The 23,206-nt window shown below is 49.5% G+C and overlaps 1 protein-coding gene across 1 annotated transcript in view; it reads right to left on the reverse strand.

Annotated features, from left to right (window-relative positions):
- Positions 1-23,206, reverse strand: part of LOC132464953 (neural-cadherin-like) — a 50,165-nt gene that overhangs the window by 7,953 nt on the left and 19,006 nt on the right. Inside the window, 13 exon segments of the mRNA XM_060061587.1 lie at positions 3,201-3,488; positions 4,997-5,229; positions 6,099-6,283; positions 6,929-7,019; positions 7,885-9,493; positions 9,838-10,121; positions 11,716-11,859; positions 15,010-15,196; positions 15,663-15,790; positions 16,090-16,339; positions 20,267-20,434; positions 22,026-22,198; positions 22,576-22,746. Of these exon segments, the coding sequence (XP_059917570.1) occupies positions 3,201-3,488; positions 4,997-5,229; positions 6,099-6,283; positions 6,929-7,019; positions 7,885-9,493; positions 9,838-10,121; positions 11,716-11,859; positions 15,010-15,196; positions 15,663-15,790; positions 16,090-16,339; positions 20,267-20,434; positions 22,026-22,198; positions 22,576-22,746 (3,911 nt within the window).

The raw sequence follows: 23,206 nt of genomic DNA on the forward strand, positions 1-23,206 counted from the left end.
GGCTGTTTTCTCCCCACCACGCTGTTTATACTGCAGAGACAGGGCTACACATGTCAGGAATCCTGATCCTGCCAGTCCCACCGCCGGGACGTGCCGGGATGCCTCTGCACCGCGCATACATATGTAGACAGACAGGCAGACAGACAGGCAGGGAGAAGAACGGCGAAAAGACGAACGGACAGACACTCAGACAGACGGACCGAGTGCACACCGCCACCTTATTCCGCGCTGTTCTTTTCATCCGAGTTAGGGTGAACCGTGACGATCCCAATGAGAGTGCTGCTGCGGCTGTGGGTGTTTTTCTCCCTCTCCCACACCCCCACCCTCCCCCCTCCTATTCCTGATGGACAATTTCAACCAGATGCTGGGTAAGACTTCCTGTTATCCGTGGCATGCATGGTTCTGAGCCCTCTGAAGCCCACCCTCAAAGATCGATTATTTGTACTTGGGCTGCCAAATGGTGTGAGGACACACATGACAGATATATGTATAGTTGCATCCCTATTCCTTCCCTCCGGGATACCACACAAATTATGAAAGCACTTTCAAATAACTGCAATTTTGAAGCATTAATTAACTTGTATATCACAGTGATTTCAAAATTGATAAAACATTATTCCTACGCAAATAATTATAAGTAAAATACTCCTAATCTGTTTAAAGATTAAGAAGATAATCAGATAACGGTTTGGTCTATATAAGACCATTTATTTTCAGACCAGACTATTTTCAAGTGTTACTTAGTAATTAACTCTTTAGAAAGTGTTAACAATGTGTCAACAATGTGTTAGACACTCTTTTGTCTTGAAAACAAGATTTCCAGACGTACCATTTCAAAAAAGATTTTGAATGAAAAGACCGCAGTAGATTTGAATGCATTCAGCCTCGATTGCTGGGTCTTGTCCTTGGAATGCCCTGGTCTGCAGTTTGAATTTTCATGGCTTGAATTATCCAGTCCGTATTATGACCACTTGAATATGAGTAATGAATACTGTATTATGAATATCTGAAACGTGAATGTTTGTATTTTTGTTTTTGAAATGGTTCAACTTGAAATGCCATATTAGAATTTCAAAGAGGTGAATTCAAAGCTATTATAAAAAAGCTGCCACTTTGTGTGTGTGCCACTTTGACAACATATTCATCAACCTACTGGAAGCCAACCACCACGTGTTAAATTTTTCAGTTCGTGATCATTAACCGATGACAAGCACAGCTGAAAAGTGCTTTAAACCTAATCCTGAGAACCAAACAATCTCAACTCTGGAGAGATGGAGAGGGATCTTGATTTAAGTGGATTCCTTTGGATTTTCCAAGAGTTCCTGACACTTCCTTTGGATGAAGGAAGCATCTCTGCCTTCGGTCAGGGACTCAAAGGGACTCCTCACAGCGGCTCTGTGTCTTCCACTGACAGCACTTCTTGAAGTTGATCTTCCAGTCCGCTAAGCTCTTTGGTATATAACCCCATCACAGTTACTACAACAAAGGTGGAAGCCCATGAAACCGGTCAGCTACAGTCAAACTGTAATTTTGCCACTTTTTAATTTGACCATTTAAAAAGGCACATGTGCCCAGTTGTCCTTTCTTTGTTTTGTTAAAGGTTGGTTATTGAGACCATCCACTACCATCACCAATAACACATGATGACTACCAGTTATCAGCCCAGGACCAGCTCATGATCATCCTACAACCATTAACACCACCATCACAATGATCAAAACAGTGACAATCCTTCAACCATTAACACCACCATCACAGTGACCACAACAGTGACCATCCTTCAACCATTAACACCACCATCACAGTGACCACAACAGTGACCAACCTTCAACCATTAACACCATCACAGTGACCACAACAGTGACCGTAACGGTGAACATCCTACAACCACACAGAGGACATCCTACAACCATCACAGTCACCAACGTAGTGACCATCACAGTCACCAACGTAGTGACCATCACAGTCACCAACGTAGTGACCATCACAGTCACCAACGTAGTGACCATCACAGTAACCAACGTAGTGACCATCACAGGGACCATCACAGGGACCATCACAGTGACCAACGTAGTGACCATCACAGGGACCATCACAGTGACCATCACAGGGACCATCACAGGGACCATCACAGTGACCAACGTAGTGACCATCACAGTGACCATCACAGGGACCATCACAGTGACCATCATAGGGACCATCACAGCGACCATCACAGTGACCATCACAGTGACCATCACAGGGACCATCACAGTAACCATCACAGACAGTAACCATCACAGTAACCATCACAGTGACCATAAGGTCACCACTTAAGCTCAATCTCTCAGGCTTATGTGATCGAATGGAAATAATCAAGAATGGAGGAAGAGTTATTTAACAGTGTGAAGTAGGTATAAGTTAGCCTTCTGTCCTTCACTCATCTAGGCGTGACGTGTGAGATCAAATTAGCCAGATGCTACTTCTTCTCCCCTCCCTAAGGACCCTATTTACCCCAGGTGAAGGCCTTCCTATTGATCGCTAGCATTAAGTCAATTTTTCAAGGTCCCTCAGCTAATAAGCTTGGTTACCTTGATAGTTTAAAAGAAAATATTACACAATATCAAATAATAAATAAAACATCAGGAACATGGCGATTTTAGTCATATCCCTATATTAAACACCGTCATATATTTATAATAAACCAATAACCTAATGATACATATGATTCAGAGAATGGGTAATTGTTGATTCCTTATTTGAAACATTTGCTCACCTTCTACACCTATTCTTCTATTGCTGATCCTACCCCATTAGCCAAGGCTACCTTCCGCTCAAATCATTTCCACACGCCGTACGCAACGTTACAAACCGCCTATGACTAAAACCACGAGCATGCGCGCCCGCCCACAACACGGGTCTTGCCGATAAAAGACTAAGGCCCAATCCCATTTCTACCCCTTACCCCTTCCCCTTACCCCTTCAAAACAAGGGGGAGGGGGAAGGGGAAGGGGTAAGGGGTAGAACTGGGATTGGGCCCAAATCTCCCTAATTCCAGCGCCATAACCTTCCACACCCCCTCATCCAACCCCCTCGCCCCCCCCATCCAACCCCCTCGCCCCCCCCATCCAACCCCCTCGCCCCCCCCATCCAACCCCCTGGCCCCCCCATCCAACACCCTCGCCCCGCCGCCGACCCCAGGGTCCTGGCTCCGGGCTCACCTGTAGCCGTCCTGCGTGTCGAGGCAGGTGCCCCCGTGCAGGCAGGGGCTCCCCGGGTAGTAGGGAGGAGCAGGGCCGGCGGAGCAGGTCGCGTGCCGAGCAGCCGCACGTGGCCGCGGTGACCAGGGTCACGGACGCCAGGGAGAAGCCCCCGCCGGCGTCCACCAGGGTGGGCGTGTCGTCCACGCTGAGCCGCGTGGAGCAGCCGCCCGCCGCCTTGCAGTCGGCGCGCGCCGCACACCTGTCCACCTCCACCTGGCTGAGGTTGGCTCTCAGCATGGACTGCAGCTGCCGGAGGGGGGGACGGAGCGACGGGCAACAGAGGGGGGGAGAGAGGGGAGGGAGAGGGAGAGGGAAGAGGGCGAGAGGGTGAGGGAGAAAGGGAAGAGGGCGAGAGGGCAAGAGGGTGAGGGAGAAAGGGAAGAGGGCGAGAGGGGAAGAGGGTGAGCGAGAAAGGGAAGAGGGGGAGAGGGGAAGGGCGAGAGGGGAAGGGCGAGAGGGGGAGGGAGAGAGGGGGAGAGGGAGAGGAAGAGGGAGAGGGAGAGAGGGAGAGGGAGAGGAAGAGGGAGAGAGGGAGAGAATGATGGGGTTCAATCAGCAGATTTTTAATGCGGGTGTAAGGGTTTTTTGGCAGCCCTCGGTAATGTGGTCGGAGACGTGGATCGCCACGCTTCGGTGGTTACCGAGCTGGTGCGCGTTCACAGATACGCACACACACACACAGAAGCTCATGTACACGCACGCACACACACAAACACACACACATACACACAGAAGCCCATGTACACGCACGCACACGCGCACACACACACACACACACACACACACACACACACACACACACACACACACACACACACACACACACACACACACACACACACACACACACACACACAGACACAGACACAGAAGCCTATGTACACGCACACACACACACACACACACACACACACACACACACACACACACACCCCAACATGCAGGCACACATACACAAAATAGAATAGCGGCCTATGTGTACATAAGATCAATCCTTCATTTGAGAGTCTGCCATTTCCACCGTAAAGCATTAATTTAAATAGTTCAGAGAAAGCCTGGATTGCAATCAGAAGGAGAAGGTCAGGTGTAATTGTACCAAAGTGGTAATCGTTAGCGTGGTGATTATTTAGATTTGTATATTTACATAAAAAACAACATCTCTCATGGTTTCCTTCATGCTGTTATGTTTGGTTGTTCAGAAACACTCACTACGACTACTCCTAATGCTAGCTACTAACAGTTACATCCAGTTCGTTTAAACAAGTTTAAATGGGACTCTCTATTATTCGATTAATCTGCAGGCATTGTCTCAGTAGAAAAGAACAGATGCAATTAGCAAGTAGGTCAGGGCGGCTGGCTCGAACAAATCCATGCAGCACTGGAACGCAACGAACAACAATTAAACCTCCAATTATTGGCTTTTCACCACCTGCTTCACTACATGCACCTATCCCCTTTCTTTAATTATCATATGTATAACGCATGTAATCACAGTGTACAGTTCGAAACAAAGCGTCCGCCGACCATGTCCTTTCTTCAAGTCTAAACCCGTCGCAATGTCACGTTTGAGAGGGGGAACGGGGAGATAGCCACAAAGATTCAGTAGGTAGATACATACAGCCACCCCCAACCCATCATTAGTGATGATCCCAGCTCCTTGTTACCAGCGTTGCATCATATCTCGTTGTACTGTAAGTTCGTTCTAAACAAACCCAGCCTAATGATGGCCGTTAAGAGGAGCCGAGTCCACCCACCTTCTTCTTGTGAGCCGAGAGGATGCCATGCAGCTTCTCAGGACGCACGTAGCCGCTGTCCGTCAGCACGGAGAAGTGCAGGTCCACCGTCTTTGCCTCGCCTCCGTCCACGATGCCGAAGATGTTGACTCTCCCGGGTCTGACGGACAGGGATTTGGACAGGAAGTCCCAGAATATCTCCAGCCGACTCTTCCCCGTGACACGGGAATCGATAAACTCTCTGGCTGTGACGCCTGGGGAAGACAAAGGGGTGTGATTAAGGCCCACTTAGTTTTAAGTCCATTAGCAGACTTGGTTTAGTAGCATCGTTGTAATTGAATTATTTTCGCCACTGGTTCGCTACTTTTATCAAAAGATGAATCCAACTAATTGGTGATGATGAGGATAGGATTTATGAAAGTGAATCAAATCTGTCGTGTCCCCTACTGAGTAACAGCGGACAAAGTGGGATCTTCAGAAATTACAAAAATTAAAATTACTTTCAGTCTGAGTCAGCCATAAGAGCTTCCAACAGTGTTTTTTCTACAAAAAGACCTTTTAAATGTCATGTTCTTTATCGTGACATGGATAAATTGACCTTTACTACTACGGTTGGCTGCGGGACACTGATTTAACACGGGATATATCTGCATTTTAACCCAGAGGAAGAAGCAGTATTTGCAAGCCGCATGAATTATGACTTGAAAACCCACAGCCTATCAATTAAGTCTTAACCAATTTGACAGCCTGATAATTATCCTATACAAACTATCATCCAATGAGGGCTTTGACAACTTCTGCCTTCGCAACGATCAGACTCACAAAGACACTCGTCAGCAGAACAATAGCATTGATGGAGAGGCAAAGTCCACGCTTGCGGCGGAGGGAAAGATAAGTCAGAGCGTAAATCAAATGGAAAAATCCATCATCCTCTAACTGTTTTCACCGGAGAGATACAGGCATCAGAGACAGAGCTGGTTGTGGACTGTATCAGTACCAGCATCCAAAGCATACAGAAACCCTGCTCACAGAGGTAGTGGATAATGAAACACACAAACGGCATTAACAACAACAAAAACAAAATAATCGGTAGGAAACGTCCCGTGCTCCCTGAGCAACGCACCAGTCAGCCGCAGGGACGCAGAGGAGCGGATGGCCTTGTCCTCCAAATCCCGGACGTGAACCCTGACCTCTGACATCACATCAGGCCACACGCCGTCCGACACGGCCACCCTCAGCCAGTAACTGCCAGCTGGCGCGTTCTGTCGGACGGTCAGCGCCCCCGAACTCTGGTTCAGAGTGAAGTACCTGTGAGCGGGGAGACAACGTCTGAAGGGCCACACGGAGGACAACTAGCAGAACACAACAGCCACTGGGAACAAAGAATAAAGGGAAGCAGGTGGCACCGAGACAGGTCAGGAATCGGTCAGAGTCACAGCTAAGACCGAGAAGACGTAGAAGGCAAATTATCATTTTGTGAAAAGTGTCTGAGGGGAGGGGGGGGGGGGGGGGGGGGGGGGGGGGAGAAACACTAGCCAAGGAGAAAGAAGAACAGGCTGAAGCGAATACAAAAGGGACTTGATAGTTGTCATAGTAACTGTGAGAATTTTGTTACATGAATAAAACAAATGTACATTTGGTATTCCTAATCTGATTTTGAATGTGTAAATACTGAATAGCCACCCAGTCTCGCTGACTAAGGCCATCTGCTTGCCACATCTGTTTCACCTTCAGGGGGACTAAGATAACTGGGATTGGATTTCAAATTCAACATTTGTGTTTCTTAAGTCACTGAATCACTCCCTGACTGAATGAAGATATATTTTGGGTTGTGACAAAACGTTTTTAAAAAAATGTTACAGTTAAACATAGAATACACATTTGTGTGCTTTTCCATTTCAGTGAGTGACTAAGTGGTGACTAACAGGGAGAATGGAAGAGCTGAGATCGTACTTGCTGGCACTTGACGCCAATGTGTAGGTCTTGTTGTCCCATTCATCTGGATCCGGGGCATACACTTTACCTAATGCAGCAGGGAACCTTCCTGTTCACACCCACCACATTCACATGTACACACACACACACATGCGTGCACGCACACGTACACAGACACACAGACACACACACAAACAGACAGACACACACACACACACACACACACGCACACACACACACACATGCGCACACATGAACACACACATACACACACACACAAAATGTATTCCCAGTTCAACGCAATGTGCTGCTCTTAACACTTTAACACTCATCCTGGAGTCTCTGTTGACTTCCTTTCTTTTTTTTATCATGCTTTTATTTTTAGTTTTTTCATGCATCATTTCTTTCCTCTGTTCATTTTTATTTGTATTATTTGTATTATACATAAGTGTGGGGCACATCCCACTGCTGGGATGAGTACTTCAAAGGGCGCGTAGCTTAAGGAAATGGCTACATCGCTATATAGTGTGTATGGATTATGTTATTATCGACCTGCGGCGGCAGGCGGCTAAACAAAGCAGTTGGGATGAGTCGCCCGGCGCTGCAATCACCTCCGCCGCCACCGCGTGAGGCCCTGATCAAACACCAAGGAGGTGGCGACGCCCGTCACGTCAACGCCAGAACAATTATGCACGCTGATCGCAATACAGGGTTTTGCAAAGACTTTTGGGAAGGCTTGGAGGGGGCGGTGGATTGGGGGGAGGGGGAGCGCCGAGACTGTTCTCAGAACAATCTTGATATCACAATAAGGGTGTCAAATCAGCACCATTGTGCATTCCTTTCCTACAACCCCAATTTACACCTTTCCCTCAAGCGTTAGCTGTAAAAGTGCATTGCACTACAAAATAAATGACAAGGACGCCCAGCTGGGGATGTCTGGAAGCATGGTGGTGGGGGGGGGGGTTCATGCATACCCTTTCGGCTGTGCATGAACACATCCTTCTCCCCTGCCTGGTGGGCATTATCATTCTGGTCGCCGATGGTGATGGTCAGGGTGCTGGTGGCTGTGATTGACGGACGGCCGCTGTCGCTCATGATCACCGGCAGATTAAACTCCCTCTGCCGCTCGCGGTCGAAGCTCCGCAGGGCGGTGAGCGTGCCGCTGCCGTTCCCGTGGTCCTGCAGGTGAAACTCGGGCGTGAAGGGCGGCGGCAGGGACAGGGAGAAGGGCCCCCCGTGGGCCGCAGAGTCCCTGTCCACGACGCGCAGCAGCGTGGAGCTCTGGTTCAGCCAGACCACCTGCGGGGGCGGGCTGTTCTCCCAGAGAATGGGCGCGTAGGCCGCCTCCAGCTCGGGGCCGTTGTCATTCACGTCCAGCAGCGGCAGGTGGAGCGCGACGCTGCCGGTCAGCGCCGGGCTGCCCCGGTCAGTTGCCATGACGACCAGCTCATAAGCCGCCGCCGCCTCCCGGTCCAGCGGCCTGGCCACCGTGACCAGCCCCGTCTGGCTGACGGAGAAACGTCCTTCCGGGTCGGACTCGGCGAGGATGCTGTACGTGATGTCGCCGTTCGGCCCGGAGTCGGCGTCGCGCGCCGTCACCTGCAGGACGCTGGTCCCCACGGCGACGTCCTCGGACAGCGGCGAGGGCGGGTGGCGGTCGGGGGTGAAGGCGGGCGCGTTGTCGTTGGCGTCGTCCACCTGCACCACGCAGTGGACGGCGCTGGAGAACTCTGAGTCCTCCACCCTGACGGTGAGGTTGAACCTCCGCTCGCCGGGTGCCTCGTAGTCCAGCCTCTTCCTCAGCCGCAGCGTGGCCGTCTGCTCGCCCCGGCGGCCCACCACGTGGAACCGCTGCTCGGGGTCGCCCGCCACCACCGTGAAGGTCAGCCGCCCGTGGGCGCCGCCGTCCGGGTCCACCGCCCTCAGCTCCAGCACGGCGGCGTCGGGCTCGCCGGCCTCCGACACGCGCCCGCCGCAGCGGCCGTCGGCGAAGCGCGGCACGTGGTCGTTCAGGTCCGTCACCGCGATGGTGGCGGTCGCCGTGCCGACCATGCCCCCGCCGTCCCGGGCCTCGGCGATCAGCAGGTGCGACTCGGCCGCCTCCCAGTCCAGCCCCTCCGCCGCCACCGAGATGGTGCCCGTGCTGGAGTCCATGGCGAAGAGGTCGGCGCCGCCCGCCGCGCGCGAGTTCCTGGCGAGGCGGTAGGAGAGGATGGCGTTCTGGCCCACCGCCGCGTCGTCCAGGTCCACGGCGGTCATCTCCATGACGAAGCTCCCGGGCGGGGAGTTCTCCGCCACGGTGCCCAGGCAGGCGTCGGGGGCGCAGGAGAAGGCGGGCGCGCTGTCGTTGATGTCCCAAATGTTGATGATGACGTCGGTGAAGCCCGTGAGGCCCTCTCCCTCCTCGTCCGTCGCCATGACGACAAAGCGCCAGACGGCGCGCTCCTCGCGGTTCATGGTGCGCTGGGCGTACATCTCCCCTGTGATGTCGTTGATCACAAAGTGGGATTCAGCGCCCTGGCCGTGGATGGAGTAGCGGATGGCTCCCTGGTCTGCGTCCTTGTCCGGGTCAGTGGCAGTCACCTTCAAGGAAGAGAGCGGTATTTCTAATCTCAAACAATTTACTGTTTCTGCACAAAGTGTGCAGGATTCCCATCCAACCCTCAAAGTAGGCAGCGCTGCCCTCGTCCAAGCCATGCAATAGGCTGAAACACGGCCATGGATGGAAGTAGTTATCTGTTATTAGAACTGTTTACTGTTTGTGTTCCCTGTGCAGCACACATTAAAAATACAAAACTAGCAGATTTAAAGCAATAAAGTAAAAATAATAAAATCCCTGCAAAAGTCTCCCTTTGCGATTGTAAACCACGAGTAACAAAGCATTTAACCAGACCACAACCGCCTCCGATCCCCTCGGACGGACCCACCTGCAGCACGAACACGGGGGAGCCGTCCAGCTCCTCGGTGACCGAGCCGTAGTACTCGTTCATGGAGAAGACGGGCGCCTCGTCGTTCTTGTTGACCACGTTGACCACCACCGCCGCGTAGTCCTCCCAGCGCCCATCGGAGGCCAGCACCAGCAGCTTGTACCTCTTCTGCAGCTCGTAGTCCAGCGGCTGGGCGATGAACACAGTGCCCACCTCCGGCTCCATGTCGAAGACGCCCCCCGTGTTCCCCGAGGTGATCTGGTAGCGCAGCTTGGCGTTCGCCCCTGGGGGGGGGGGGGGGGGGGTAGGGGGCAAACGTCAAACCCACGGATGATGCCAAAGTGTTATAGGGTTCTAGGACCTTAATTTTATGACTCTTATTTCCATATCAGGGCTAATAAAACTGCTGAGATATGAAGTGAAACTTAAGCGCCCCGACACACTGGAAAGGGTAAATTAATTTTAAATTGCTGCAGCGGTAGTGTAGCAATCTAAAATTGTTTGCCACTTTTTTAGCCGGAGGCGTTTAGGACATTGACCTTCTAGATCTTTCTGTGGAACACATATTAATGCTGATATAGTCGCCCTAGATTGCACCTGCAACAAATAACTAAATGAATACCCTTGAGGCCTAATACCAAGCTTATAAACCTCTCTCCTCCGAGGAGCCCGATACTGGTACATTTTCCAATTTAACTCTCTTCTTTTGATGACTTAATTAAATGCTACATTTGTACGTTATCCTCACAGCTCTAATCAGACACTAATTAAAGCAGATGAGAAAAGAAAGACGGGGAGCGAGAGAGTCAGTGTGAGACCGCGAGGGCGAAAAACAAGAATCCGGAACTATATGGAAGAGCCCTCCTGGGGAGCAATTCTAAAGGAACATCAGTCGATGTAGACCAGACGAATAACTTAACATCTACCACCCCCCTGATGGGTCTCCATGGAGACCAACCTCTGGTTTAAAAGTGGGGGGATGGATAAAAATAATCTCTCGGAAGGTACACTACATTGAACCAATCAATGTGCTGGCTAAAAGTAGCTGCAATCCCATGTAAATTCACTAATCTGGACCAGGAACACGACGCTGGCCGACAAAGTGCTGCTGGCCCCCCCTTGGGGGTGTGACAGGCTTACAGTTGGCAAGCCCGGGGGTTTCCAGCTTATCGCAGCTGGAATGGGTTTAAACTCTCAGACAACAGGGATGTAGCTTTTAATGTGGAGGGGGGGTTAGCGTTGGTCGAACTGCAGACATTCATCACCAGTACATCGGCTTGGACCCTGTGCGCGCCCACGCTCAACATTAATACTTGATTAACGACCCCAAACATGCCTGATAAAGGGCTTCTTAGGATGAGCAACCGCTTTTAGCACTCAAATCCCGCCCACCCACTGTGTGGGAGCATGTCGGTCCCTTTTTTCTATTTTTTTTTAACATATGCGCAATGTGAATTAACAAGGGAGTGAGTGATTACTGCTGAACCCGGATCGCTGGGAACAGAGGAGATGATGAGGTAGGATCTTTTACTCTGAATTTATCCATTTCACAGCAGGCGTTGGAAAACATTTTTCACACTCTATCCCTCTCTCTCACAATCACCCTCTCCCTCGCTTTAAATATATACATGTGTGTGTGTATATATATATATATATATATATATATATATATATATGCTTTTATGCATTTACACACATACACACCACAGCACAAACAAAAATAAACAACTTGCTAAATGAATTTATGACGACAGATTGACCGGTTGGTAGATCTAAAATAAAGCGCTGACCACTGCTCTGAAATGCTTCCTACATTTCCTGGCACATAGTTAGTATGCACAGTTGCGCACAGAAGTCAACGTTCCCATGCGGACTCACCATCGTCCTCGTCGTTAGCGCTGACGGTCACGATGGCCAGCCCCACGTCTGCATTCTCGTCCACGCCCACTTCGTACAGCCGCTGGGCGAACACCGGTTTGTTGTCGTTGACGTCGCTGATGAACACCCTCACGTAAGCCGTGTCTGCAAGCAGCCCAGCCCCAGAACCCCCCGCGTTAGACAGCACAGCGGGGGAGCACGCAGCCTCGAGACGTACGTTCACACGTGTGTGCGTGTGTGCAAAACAAACAAATGCAGGAATGCAAACACACCTTAACGCACGCAAACACAGGAGCGCACACAAACATGTGAATGTACACAAACACAGGAACACACACCAACACGTGAACGCACACAAACACATGAACGCGCACAAACACAGGGACGCACACAAACATGTGAACGCACACAAACAGAGGAACGCACACAAACACCTGACTGTACACAAACACTTGAACGCACACAAACACATGAACGCACATGAACACATGAACGAACACAAACATGTGAACGTACACAAACCCATCCACACACGCTTATATTCACATTGTGATTAGTTATATTGTTCTCCAGACCAGACATAATGTCGCACGGAAATAAAGTATCCCACAGCTATATTTCTGGTAAAAGTTTATCAATTATTAATACGGAACCAAATAAAAGAAGTTGCATGGCATTAGCAGTCGATGTTGGGCGTTCACATCCATCAGTGTCGGACGGCGGCAATAGCAGAGTGGATAAGGAGCATCTCCACTGGGGGAGGTTAAATGTTTACAGGCTGACGTGCGTTTGTGTGTTATCTGTGCACTCCTCATTAGGTTGTTTATTCCTCCGCGTTGAAAAGAGTAAATTATCGGTCGACCAAACACATTGCTGACATGTTCATTTGGAGCTGGTGGTAATGATGGCGGAATATATATTGCTATTTCTCTGCCTCCTTCTGCATTTATCTCCTTATTTAATTCCTTACCTCTCTCTCTCTCTCTCATTCTATCTCTCTCTATCTCTCTCTCTCTCTCTCTCTCTCTCTCTCTCTCTCATTCTCTCTCTCTCTCTCTCTCTCTCTCATTCTCTCTCTCTCTCTCTCTCTCTCTCTCTCTCTCTCTCTCTCATTCTATCTCGCTCTCTCTCTCTCTCTCTCTCTCTCTCTCTCTCCCTCTATTTCTTTCTCTTCTCTCCTCGTCTCTCTCTCACTCTCTACGCTCCCTCCCTCTCTCTCTCCCTCTCTCTCTCCCTCTCTCTCTGTCTCTCTCTCTGTCTCTCTCTCTGTCTCTCTCTCAGATGGTTTCGGGGCTGGCGGGGGGAGAGGGGGGTGGGGGTGTAGGAGGCGAGGAGGGTAGGGTAGTGTTTGCAGATAAAATGTGCCGCCTCTGGAGCCCAGAGATACATAAGCGTAAGACCTGACCGGGGGCTCATTGCAAATGCTAAGCAGCCGCCCCTGCCCCCCCCTGCCCCCCCCGCCCCTCCCGCCCCTCTTCCCCTCTCCCTCCGAGAGAGAGAGAGCTTTGCAGCTCTGAAACGTCATCCTACACCCCTCACACCCCAGCCCCCTTAATGCCTCCTCCTCCACAAACATTTGCTAATGCCGACCGGCAGAATAACACAACTCCGGCGCCGTCGCCCATATAAATGGGCACAATGTGGGGAGAAGGCCGCGATAAACAAGGGCTCATCTCATTGGGTTGAAACATTGAACAAGGGGGAAGGGAAAAGTAAGGAAATAATCCACGTCTAGCAACAAAGACGTCTCCGGGCTCGAGGCGTACACATGGAAAGGGCGAGAGCGGGCGGTGTGGGGGTGTGGGGGGGGGGAACGGGGCAGACTTGTGTGAATAAATTGCATGCTGATTCACTCTTCAAAGTCGTTCCCAGGGTGTGAATGAGCGCTAAGGTGGTATCAACCGCGGCCGCCTGTTGGAGACACGCAGGCGGGCAGGGGAGAGGAGCTAGCAGGGGCCCGTTTGGGTCGCTGTCCTGCCCCCCGGGCACCGGGGAGGGGGGGAGGGGGGGGGGGCTGGAGCTCCATTTAACAGGAGGAGACATTCAGGTCACTCACACAGACTGGCCTGAGAAGGGCCTTCAGTTTCAATTTAAATACGGAAAAGGGTTTCATGGACGTACCGCTGGGGAGGGTTGGAGAATAAAGATAAACGAACAAAACATTGTTCCTGGAATGTTTTATTGAATTTGCTTCAAAGAGGAAAATGATGAGGTTTTATTAATATTGCAGCAGGCCTTTTAAATAATAATAAACATCATAACTCGTTAATATTATTGTCATCGCCGGCGCCATCATCATCATCATCATCATCATCATCACTCTTCATCATCGTTATCACCACCTCCACCACCACCATCATTATTATCCCCACCCTCATCATCACCCCCGTTATCAACATCACCACCACCACCACCACCACCAGCACATCCTCCACCACCACCAGCACATCCTCCACCACCAGCACCACCATTAACACAACAACCACTGACCCCACCACCACCATCACCACCACCATCTCCAACGACATCAGCACCACCACCATAACTATAACCACAGACACAAGCACCCCCACCACCAGCATCATCACCTCCATAAGCAACACCATCACCACCACCACCACCACCACCACCACCACCACCACCACCACCACATCCATAACCACCACCACCACCACCACCACCACCACCACCACCGCCACCACCACCGACACCACCGCCACCACCACCACCACCACCACCACCACCACCGCCACCACCGCCACCACCACCACCACCACCACCACCACCACCACCACCACCACCACCACCACCACATCCATAACCACCACCACCACCACCACCACCGCCACCACCGCCACCACCACATCAATAACCACCGCCACCGCCACCACCACCACCACCACCACCACCGCCAACACCACCGCCACCACCACCACCACCACCACCACCACCACCACATCCATAACCACCACCACCACCACCACCACCGCCACCACCACCACCGCCACCACCGACACCACCGCCACCACCACATCAATAACCACCGCCACCACCACCACCACCACCACCACCACCACCACCACATCCATAACCACCGCCACCACCGCCACCGCCACCACCGCCACCGCCACCACCGCCACCACCACCACCACCACCACCACCATCACCACCACCACCACCACCACCACCACCACCACCACCACCAGCACCACATTCATAACCACCACCACCACATCCATAACCACCACCACCACCACCACCGACACCACCACCAACACCAACCCTCCACCTCACCTGAGTTGGGCTGTTTGTTCTTGCCGGGCCTGGCCGACTCCTGGCCGTCCTCGGACTGGACCTCCAGGAGGTAGGAGCTGCGCGCCTCGCGGTCGAACACCGCCTCGGTGTAGATGGTTCCCAGGGCGGGGTCCATGCGGAACAGCTCATGGTCCCCAGTGCTGTCGCTCAGCAGAGAGTAGGTGATCTGAGAGGGACAGAAAGGTGGAACAGGGCCTTCCTGTAATTTATCACCAGAATAGAAAGGCAATTTTGTTATTTTAGATAAAATGTCAAAAGGGATTTGTGTGCCTGAATTGTAATGTAGAGGATGTATGTATGTACGTACGTACGTACGTACGTACGTATGTATGTATGTAAGTATATATGTACGCATGTATGAATGTATGTACGTATGTACGTATTGAGCTCATTAAGATCAATCAGGATCAAGGGATACGTATACAGTTTAATAAGCCGCTTCATCAACACCACAACGACGGCTGTACAAAACACACAACCAGAGCCTCTGTCATCCAAGCGCACACGACACTGCACAGGACGCAGCAAGGGACGGGCAGATGGCGGTTTCTAGCTATCTATTCTATTTATTTATTGCATTTCCTTGACTGAACAATGAATGGACACACACACACACACACACACACACACACCTGGCCGTTGAGTCCCAGATCCTTGTCGTGCGAGGACACCTGGAGCACCGGGGTGCCGATCTGCGCTCCCTCCGTGACCGAGGCTTCGTAGACGGAGGAGGTGAAGAACGGCACGTTGTCGTTCACGTCTGTGGGGAGACGCCGTGATTAACTCGTGGAACCGAATCAAGACAAATAACTAATATACATGAATAATTCAATGAACGAATAATTTTTTTTAATGAAGCACATTCAATTATGAAACACAATGTATGTTAATTTAAATCGCAAACGTAATCTTTCTCGTTTATCTCATCAGCGTCATTAAAAAATAAAGCAAGTGAGGCTGAATGTGTACGCTACAATGTGTATGAACTGTGTCATTCTGTGCAACATTTTACATTAAGCCTGAGGCGTAATCCTGGCTTAAAGCGCCACACGTTCCCACCTGTCACGTTGACGTAAACAGTCGTGAACGCCGCGAGAGGCACCGCCGCCACGTTCTGAGCCCGGACCCGGAGAGAGAAAAGGGGGGTGGTCTCGTAATCCAGGGGTTCCGACACCAGGATGGAGGCAGAGCCGTCTTCCCGGTTGGGCGAGAGGTAGAAGCGTACCGGCATGTTGGTCTCCGGCACCATTCCGTCCTCCAGGTTGTACGTCACCCTCGGGTCTCCCAGCTGGGAGGTCGCCTTGATGGTCTTGAAGCGAAAAGAAACGTGAAAGAAATCGACGTGGCTTGCAAAGACGCGATGGGGTGCAGTTAGGGCTTTGAATAAAATCATCTTCTCGAGCCTAACTAAGCAACCTCAACATCTTGGGAAATTAGTTACTGTATATATTTTCATAAATTTTCATAAGAATAAATTTGCATAAACAGATGATGAATGAAGCCAAGATGTGTCGTCATGTGTGTATTGACAAAAGTTGAACAGTGAATATTTTATTGAGTCAAATGACACGTGCCTCTCGGTATCCACTTGAAACAACTGTTAGGTATCCCAAAAATAGGTTTGCTTCACGTTTCATCCCCAGAAAGACCTCAGAGCAAGGGCAGCCCGACGTGACGCTTTGGCAGTGGAATCGGTTTGGGAGCAAGATTAGATTTTGAGGAATTAATTTCGATGATTGATCATGTGAGAAATGGCACGCAGTATCGTGGGATGAGAGCCAACATACTGTATAGTTTCCCGGAGGGACCTCTTATATCTAAATAAGGCCTCTAAATAGGACCCAGGGAGGGAAATGAATTTTCGGGTCAGATTGACAGCGTTACATTTTTCACATCAAAGGAGACATTTTGAATGGATTTAATTGCCCCGAGGTCAGCAACCTGCTATCATGTGCAATATAAGGTTGGCTTCAGTCGGGAAAGCTTGGCAGAAAAACGTTTAAAAAAATGTCAGCACATTCTCCAAGATCGCAAAACTGGAACACTGAGAATATCCAGTGACTGCAAAACAGTAAGGTTAATACCCAAAAGGGTACACGCTCAACATTCAAACTGAGTGAATAAGAAGCGCTTTGAGTAGAATTGTCCTAATTAGTCCAACAGTATGGTAATGTTTCTAAAGTCAAGTATTGACCGGTACACACAGACACACACATAGATGAGCACACATGCTCAGCACACACCACTATAGGCATGTCCAAGGTAATATATATCAAGTATCGACCAATGTTAAGATCTGTATGGCTCAAAACTATACCTCATTGTAGACGGGTATTCATTAAAATCGACATAACATGCAGCATTTAATCTTTAGTATCACCACTCAACTCGACAATGCACTTGCATGGCTTTGGCTTTGTACGGCGCTATTGAACGCGCTAAATGGCACGTTCAATTTCAGAAATGAGTCCCTCCTCTTGATTCTCGCAGCTAGTGAGTATGAACCTTCGTCACTCAATTAACAATAAATAAAGTCAGACGGCACCAGTCCATTAACTATCTTATTGTTCGCGCTGTTCATTTACTTCCTGACACTATGCGGAGGCATCTGTCCTGATCATGTTCAAGTCAGTCGTGCACTGTAGGCTCAACATTATTTTCACTTAGATCTCCAAGTTTTGCGTCGGTTACTTTACTTCATAAAGTAGCATATGGATTCAAATTTCTACAACTATGTTCAATTGAATGTGTCTGATTGAAGGCCTACATTCTTGATCTACAGTGTGTGTGTTTTATCAATATCTAATGTTAATTGACGTGATAAAATGTACGATTATTATATTAAATGTTTTGTTCACATGAACGTAGACTCGCTCTACTAGGCTGGTGCATCCAAATACTTTAGATAGAAAATTCACATTCACTCCGTCAGTAGATTGAACCCATGTTATGAGGAGTCACACAATATAGTCTCCTTGCACATTGAAGAATCGAGGATGTTGCTCATTCATTGGTAATGGCGTGGAAGTTAATGTCATAAATGTAATGATAATAAATTATTATATGTTAATTAAAATTTCGCTTCGCTTTACCGCACCGTTGTAACGAAAAGAGAGCTGAGCCGCAAGGCAAAGCTCTCGATCTACCGGTCGATCTTCGTTCCTATCCTCACCTATGGTCATGAGGGCTGGGTGATGACCGAAAGGACGAGATCGCGGGTACAAGCGGCCGAGATGAGTTTTCTCAGAAGGGTGGCTGGCGTCTCCCTTAGGGATAGGGTGAGAAGCTCAGCCATCCGTGAGGAACTCGGATTAGAGCCGCTGCTCCTTTACTTAGAAAGGAGTCAGCTGAGGTGGTTCGGGCATCTGGTAAGGATGCCCACTGGGCGCCTTCCTTGGGAGGTGTTTCAGGCACGTCCAGTGGGGAGGAGACCTCGGGGAAGACCCAGGACTAGGTGGAGAGATTATATCTCAACACTGGCCTGGGAACGCCTCGGGATCCCCCCGTCAGAGCTGGTCAATGTGGCCCGGGAAAGGGAAGTCTGGGGCCCCCTGCTTGAGCTGCTCCCCCCGCGACCCGACCCCGGATAAGCGGATGACGATGAGGATGAGGAGGATGAGGAGGAAATTTCATATTTCTTCTCTCAGAACATGCTGTGAAAGCAAGACCCTGGGATGATGTTTACAAATGCTATTCAAATAACATATTCAGTCAAATTGTAAAAGCTCCTTCTCGAGTAAGCCACCTCCACGAGCGAGTATTCAATGCACAATAATGGGTACTACTGTTTGACCTCTCAAAATAAGGGTTTAATCTGCGGTTGATTCATGTTAGACTTCTACCGGAGAGAATGGGTATTTTCAATTGAAACCATTTGGATGACACCTAGTCGACACACATTGTAAAGCACAGGCAGTCATGTGGTCTCCTAGAGCAGCCATAACCAAACTTCTGGTCACGAACCATTTTTATTGGGTCCCGAATTGGCCCAGTGAAATGTATAACAAACTCTGTGAATTAATTAGAGTAGAAGAGCGTTCTTTTTTTTTGCTACCCTGTCGTAACAGCTCAGGTGCTGTGTGTGGAACTTCAGCAAACCCTCCAACCCCACTTCTTGCAAACCTAGACCTCAAAACGTTTTCGATTTCTCTGGCCGAAGTAAAGTTGAGTGTGACTTATTTGATTCCCTCACTCTCGATCGCGATGTGAATAGAAAATATGAGGTTTGAGCCCGCCAGGATTCTCCCCCTGACTGCTGATCAAGTCTTTAGTTCCCTGCATCACATCACTAATTCAGAGCTTGAATATCGGTTGATTATCCAATATCTTTCTAACAAAATACAATTTTTTTTTTTTGTCTTTTTTGGCCTACATAAACTGCGATTGAGATGCACAATTATTTGAAGACACCACCACAGCAGGCTATGCTGCTTTACATTCCATTGTGATGATCATCAGTGTGGATCTCGGGAAGTTCATGGCAGGCGGTCATCACAGTAAAACGTGTGCCACGCTTGGGGAACTCCGTCTCCCCGAGCCAGCCATTAAGTGATGACGAACCCACCTATTTTAGACAGACTCTCGCACGCATGCATCTTAAACAGCAGGGACACCATAAGGGCTTCTCTTCCCTCCAGTGCCATTTCAGAAGACATATTTCACCTGGCAGACATTTTTAGCAGGCAAGTGAAATCAGGACACCGGTGCGGCCACAGAGTTTGCATTGAATTGTCAAGTGTGATGATCCGGCACATCCGAGCACAAAAGGTGCATTGAAACAACACGAATAACCAAGGCCACCTGCTTTAACTACACTTCTAAGACACTTTACAAAGAATGACTGCCACATTGTGGTCTGTATTAATCGCTTTCATTCCTCATTAATACTTGAATTACTATATTGATAAACTAAAGATACAATAAGTGCTGGTTAGTGATCTAGTAATGACTTCAGCGTGAAGTTTAAACGCCCCATTTTACGTGGATTTGATCAGATACATGTCTACAATGAGGTGTCATTTTGATCCTTTCGGCCTTCCAAAGCACACACACACACACACACACACACACACACACACACACACACACACACACACACACACACACACACACACACACACACACACACACACACACACACACACACACCCCCCCCCCCACACACACACACACACACACACACACACACACACACACACACACACACACGAACACCCACTCGGACGGCGTCCCCTACCACGATGGGCGTGTCCCTGGCGGTGTTCTCGGGGACCACCACGTTGTAGCTGGGGCTCTCCCAGCGCGGCGGCTGGTTCTTGACGTTGGTGATGGTGACGGCCAGCTCCACCGACGTGCTGCGGTTCCCCCCGTCCGTGGCCACCACCTCCCTGGTGATGTAGGTCCTCTGCAGTTCACAGCAACAATTAGCCCTCAGTCATTAGAGGTAGAACGCTACATCAACAAACAACAACATCAACAACAACCACAGCAGCAGCAACGACCGTGTGGGGAAGTGGGGGATGTGGAGGTGAGGGGGGGGGGGGGGGGGGGGGTATTAAGCTATGCCTCAGTCAGGCAGATGGTGGGGCGGCGAGTCAGCTGCGCTCATGTTAATTGCGCGGTAATTGAACCATGGGGAAGGTTGACGGGGGGATGTTTGACTGAGGTAATGTACAGAGGGTTGAAAATGAAAGGGAAGGGAATAAAGCGGGGCATCCTTTATAAGGCAGGCAATTACTCCAGGTAGTAACTTTGGCCGAGGTTTATCTGCGCTGAGCAAGTGTATCGGGACCGGCGGGGCGCCGAGGTGTACTGGGAATGAGACGGAATGTAATGCACACATGAATATAGGAAATATTAGGAAATGTGGGAAAGAAAATATTGAAATAGTCATTTTGCCACTCACATGCTACAACTGCATTATTCTGTTCATTGGAATCCTGCCTCAGCAACTCTATTGTTACGCATGTCCAGCTCATATGTGGAACTACTTAATATTGATATATTGTATAAATATAATTCCCGTATAAATATATCATTCCCATTAAATATATATATATATTTTGCAATATGTAGCCTAGCAACATTCAAAGATATTCATTCATTCACTAGTCATTTAGTACCTGTAACAGTTACCAGTTCACTCTTTTATAGAACTCAGAATCTCCTAAATCTTTAATCGAGGCACACAGCAGAGATCAAATCTGGGCCATTATAAGACCACTGTGCGCTTTGCGAATTGAACAAATCTAGCACTGTGAACTCCTAAAAATGCACACTTAAATATAACCCAGTTGCACTATTATATTTCACATCAGAAAATCCAATTAAATTCAGCAGTGCAACATGGAATGTGTTCTTTTAATAATGTCAGTAATGTGGAAAGAGTGGTACAGGCTTTTTGTTTATAACACAATAACTATGAATGTTATGATCTGTTAAACAGGAACAATACTATCTCAAAGGCGTAGCTATAAAGAATAAACATTTAATGAAGTGCTTTCAAATCTAGCTGTGTCCCGAAGGTTAAATAACAGATTCAATTTACTCTCTAAATCTTTGTGAAAATGGTAATTGCTTTATTCATCTGAGGTTCTGCAAATCACATTCCCAGGCAATGTTGACTGACATCTCCACCGCTATTGGAATTCCTTAAATGTCTGTCTAAGTCAAATTGACCAAAAAATATAAATAATAATAACCACTGGAGATCACAAATATGCTGGGGCGTACCTGATAGCTCTAATGAGTCAATATAAGGTCTGTCGAAATCAAGCCTAACTTCAGCCTGCTTGGTCCAATGGATAAAGTTACAACACACAACACACGATATACACACACGTAAAGACGCAACACATGGTCATGGCTGGAGCCCCTGCGACCGACCTGTGATATGGGCTGGCTGATGTACGCCCAGCAAAATTCACAGGTCAGTCACGTTGAACACACACTATACACACGTAGATACACAGCACATGGTCGTCCCTGCGACCGACCTGTGATATGGGCTGGTTGACGTACACCCAGCCCGTGAGCGGCTGGACCCTCAGGTACTCGGGCTCCTCCAGGGACATGGAGTAGCTTATGGCGGCGTTGGTGCCAAAGTCATCGTCGTGGGCCGCGACACGCAGGAAGCTGGTGCCGATCATGGTGTCTTCCCGGAGGAAATCTACAAGTGACAGGTGACATATAGGGAGGTACTTATTTTGAACCTATCTTTGGTGTAGACGGGGAATAGGTTAACCTAACAATTGTCAGTGCTTGTAACTTGGTTCTGTGAACATCCTTATTCTACCGACAGAGATATATTGTTTCTCTATCTTCTGACAAATTACCTTATGTCGCTTTGGATCAAAACGTCTGCAAAATTTCCATAAATGTAAATGTGGTACGAGCCCATTCCTCCTGCTAGTTTGGTCACAGTCGACCAATTTCGGCATTATTGTCATCTCACTCAGAAGAAGTGCAAATGAGCCCCTTAAAAAAACAGAACAATGCATAAAGTAGATTCATCCGGAGGAGCAGCAGTGGATGAGTAACACCTACACTCATAGCGCAGGTTCTCAAACTTGGGGCTGTTGTCGTTGAGGTCCAGGATCTGGACGTTGAGCTGGCAGATGCCGATGAGCGGCTCCTCGGCCCAGTCGGTGGCCGTGAGGGTGATGGAGTACTCCCTCTGGCGCTCCCTGTCAAAGCGCCGCGCCGTCACGATCACTCCTGGGGAGGACGGCGGGATCATGAGCCACCTTATCTAGCGCTACGTCACCTAATGTCCGTCCTGACGACGTCGTTCTACCCCCCCCCCCCCCCCCCCAGTCTGTCTACCTCCCTGTGGATGCGTCCAGCCATCCGTCCGGTCGTTATGATAGCCATCCATCACGCACCCCCATTCATCCATCGTCCCTGTCCATTGATGTGTTCAACCGGCGATCCGGGTATTTCTCCCGTCTCTGGCCATTCATCCGTCCATCAATCATCAACCATCCATTCGTCTAATCCCATATTTTGGCGTACACAACCATGCATCTATGCAGAACATTATCCATCCATCTATCTGTCCAACGCCCCCATCCATCCAGCCGTCTTCTACCGTCCAGTCAGTTCACGCCTTCGACCATCCGTCCATCCCTCCGACCCTCTGAGACGCGTGTGCGGGTAATATTAATACACATGCCAC

This window comes from Gadus macrocephalus, chromosome 9 (genome assembly GCF_031168955.1).
Source record: "Gadus macrocephalus chromosome 9, ASM3116895v1".
NCBI classification, from domain to species: domain Eukaryota; kingdom Metazoa; phylum Chordata; class Actinopteri; order Gadiformes; family Gadidae; genus Gadus; species Gadus macrocephalus.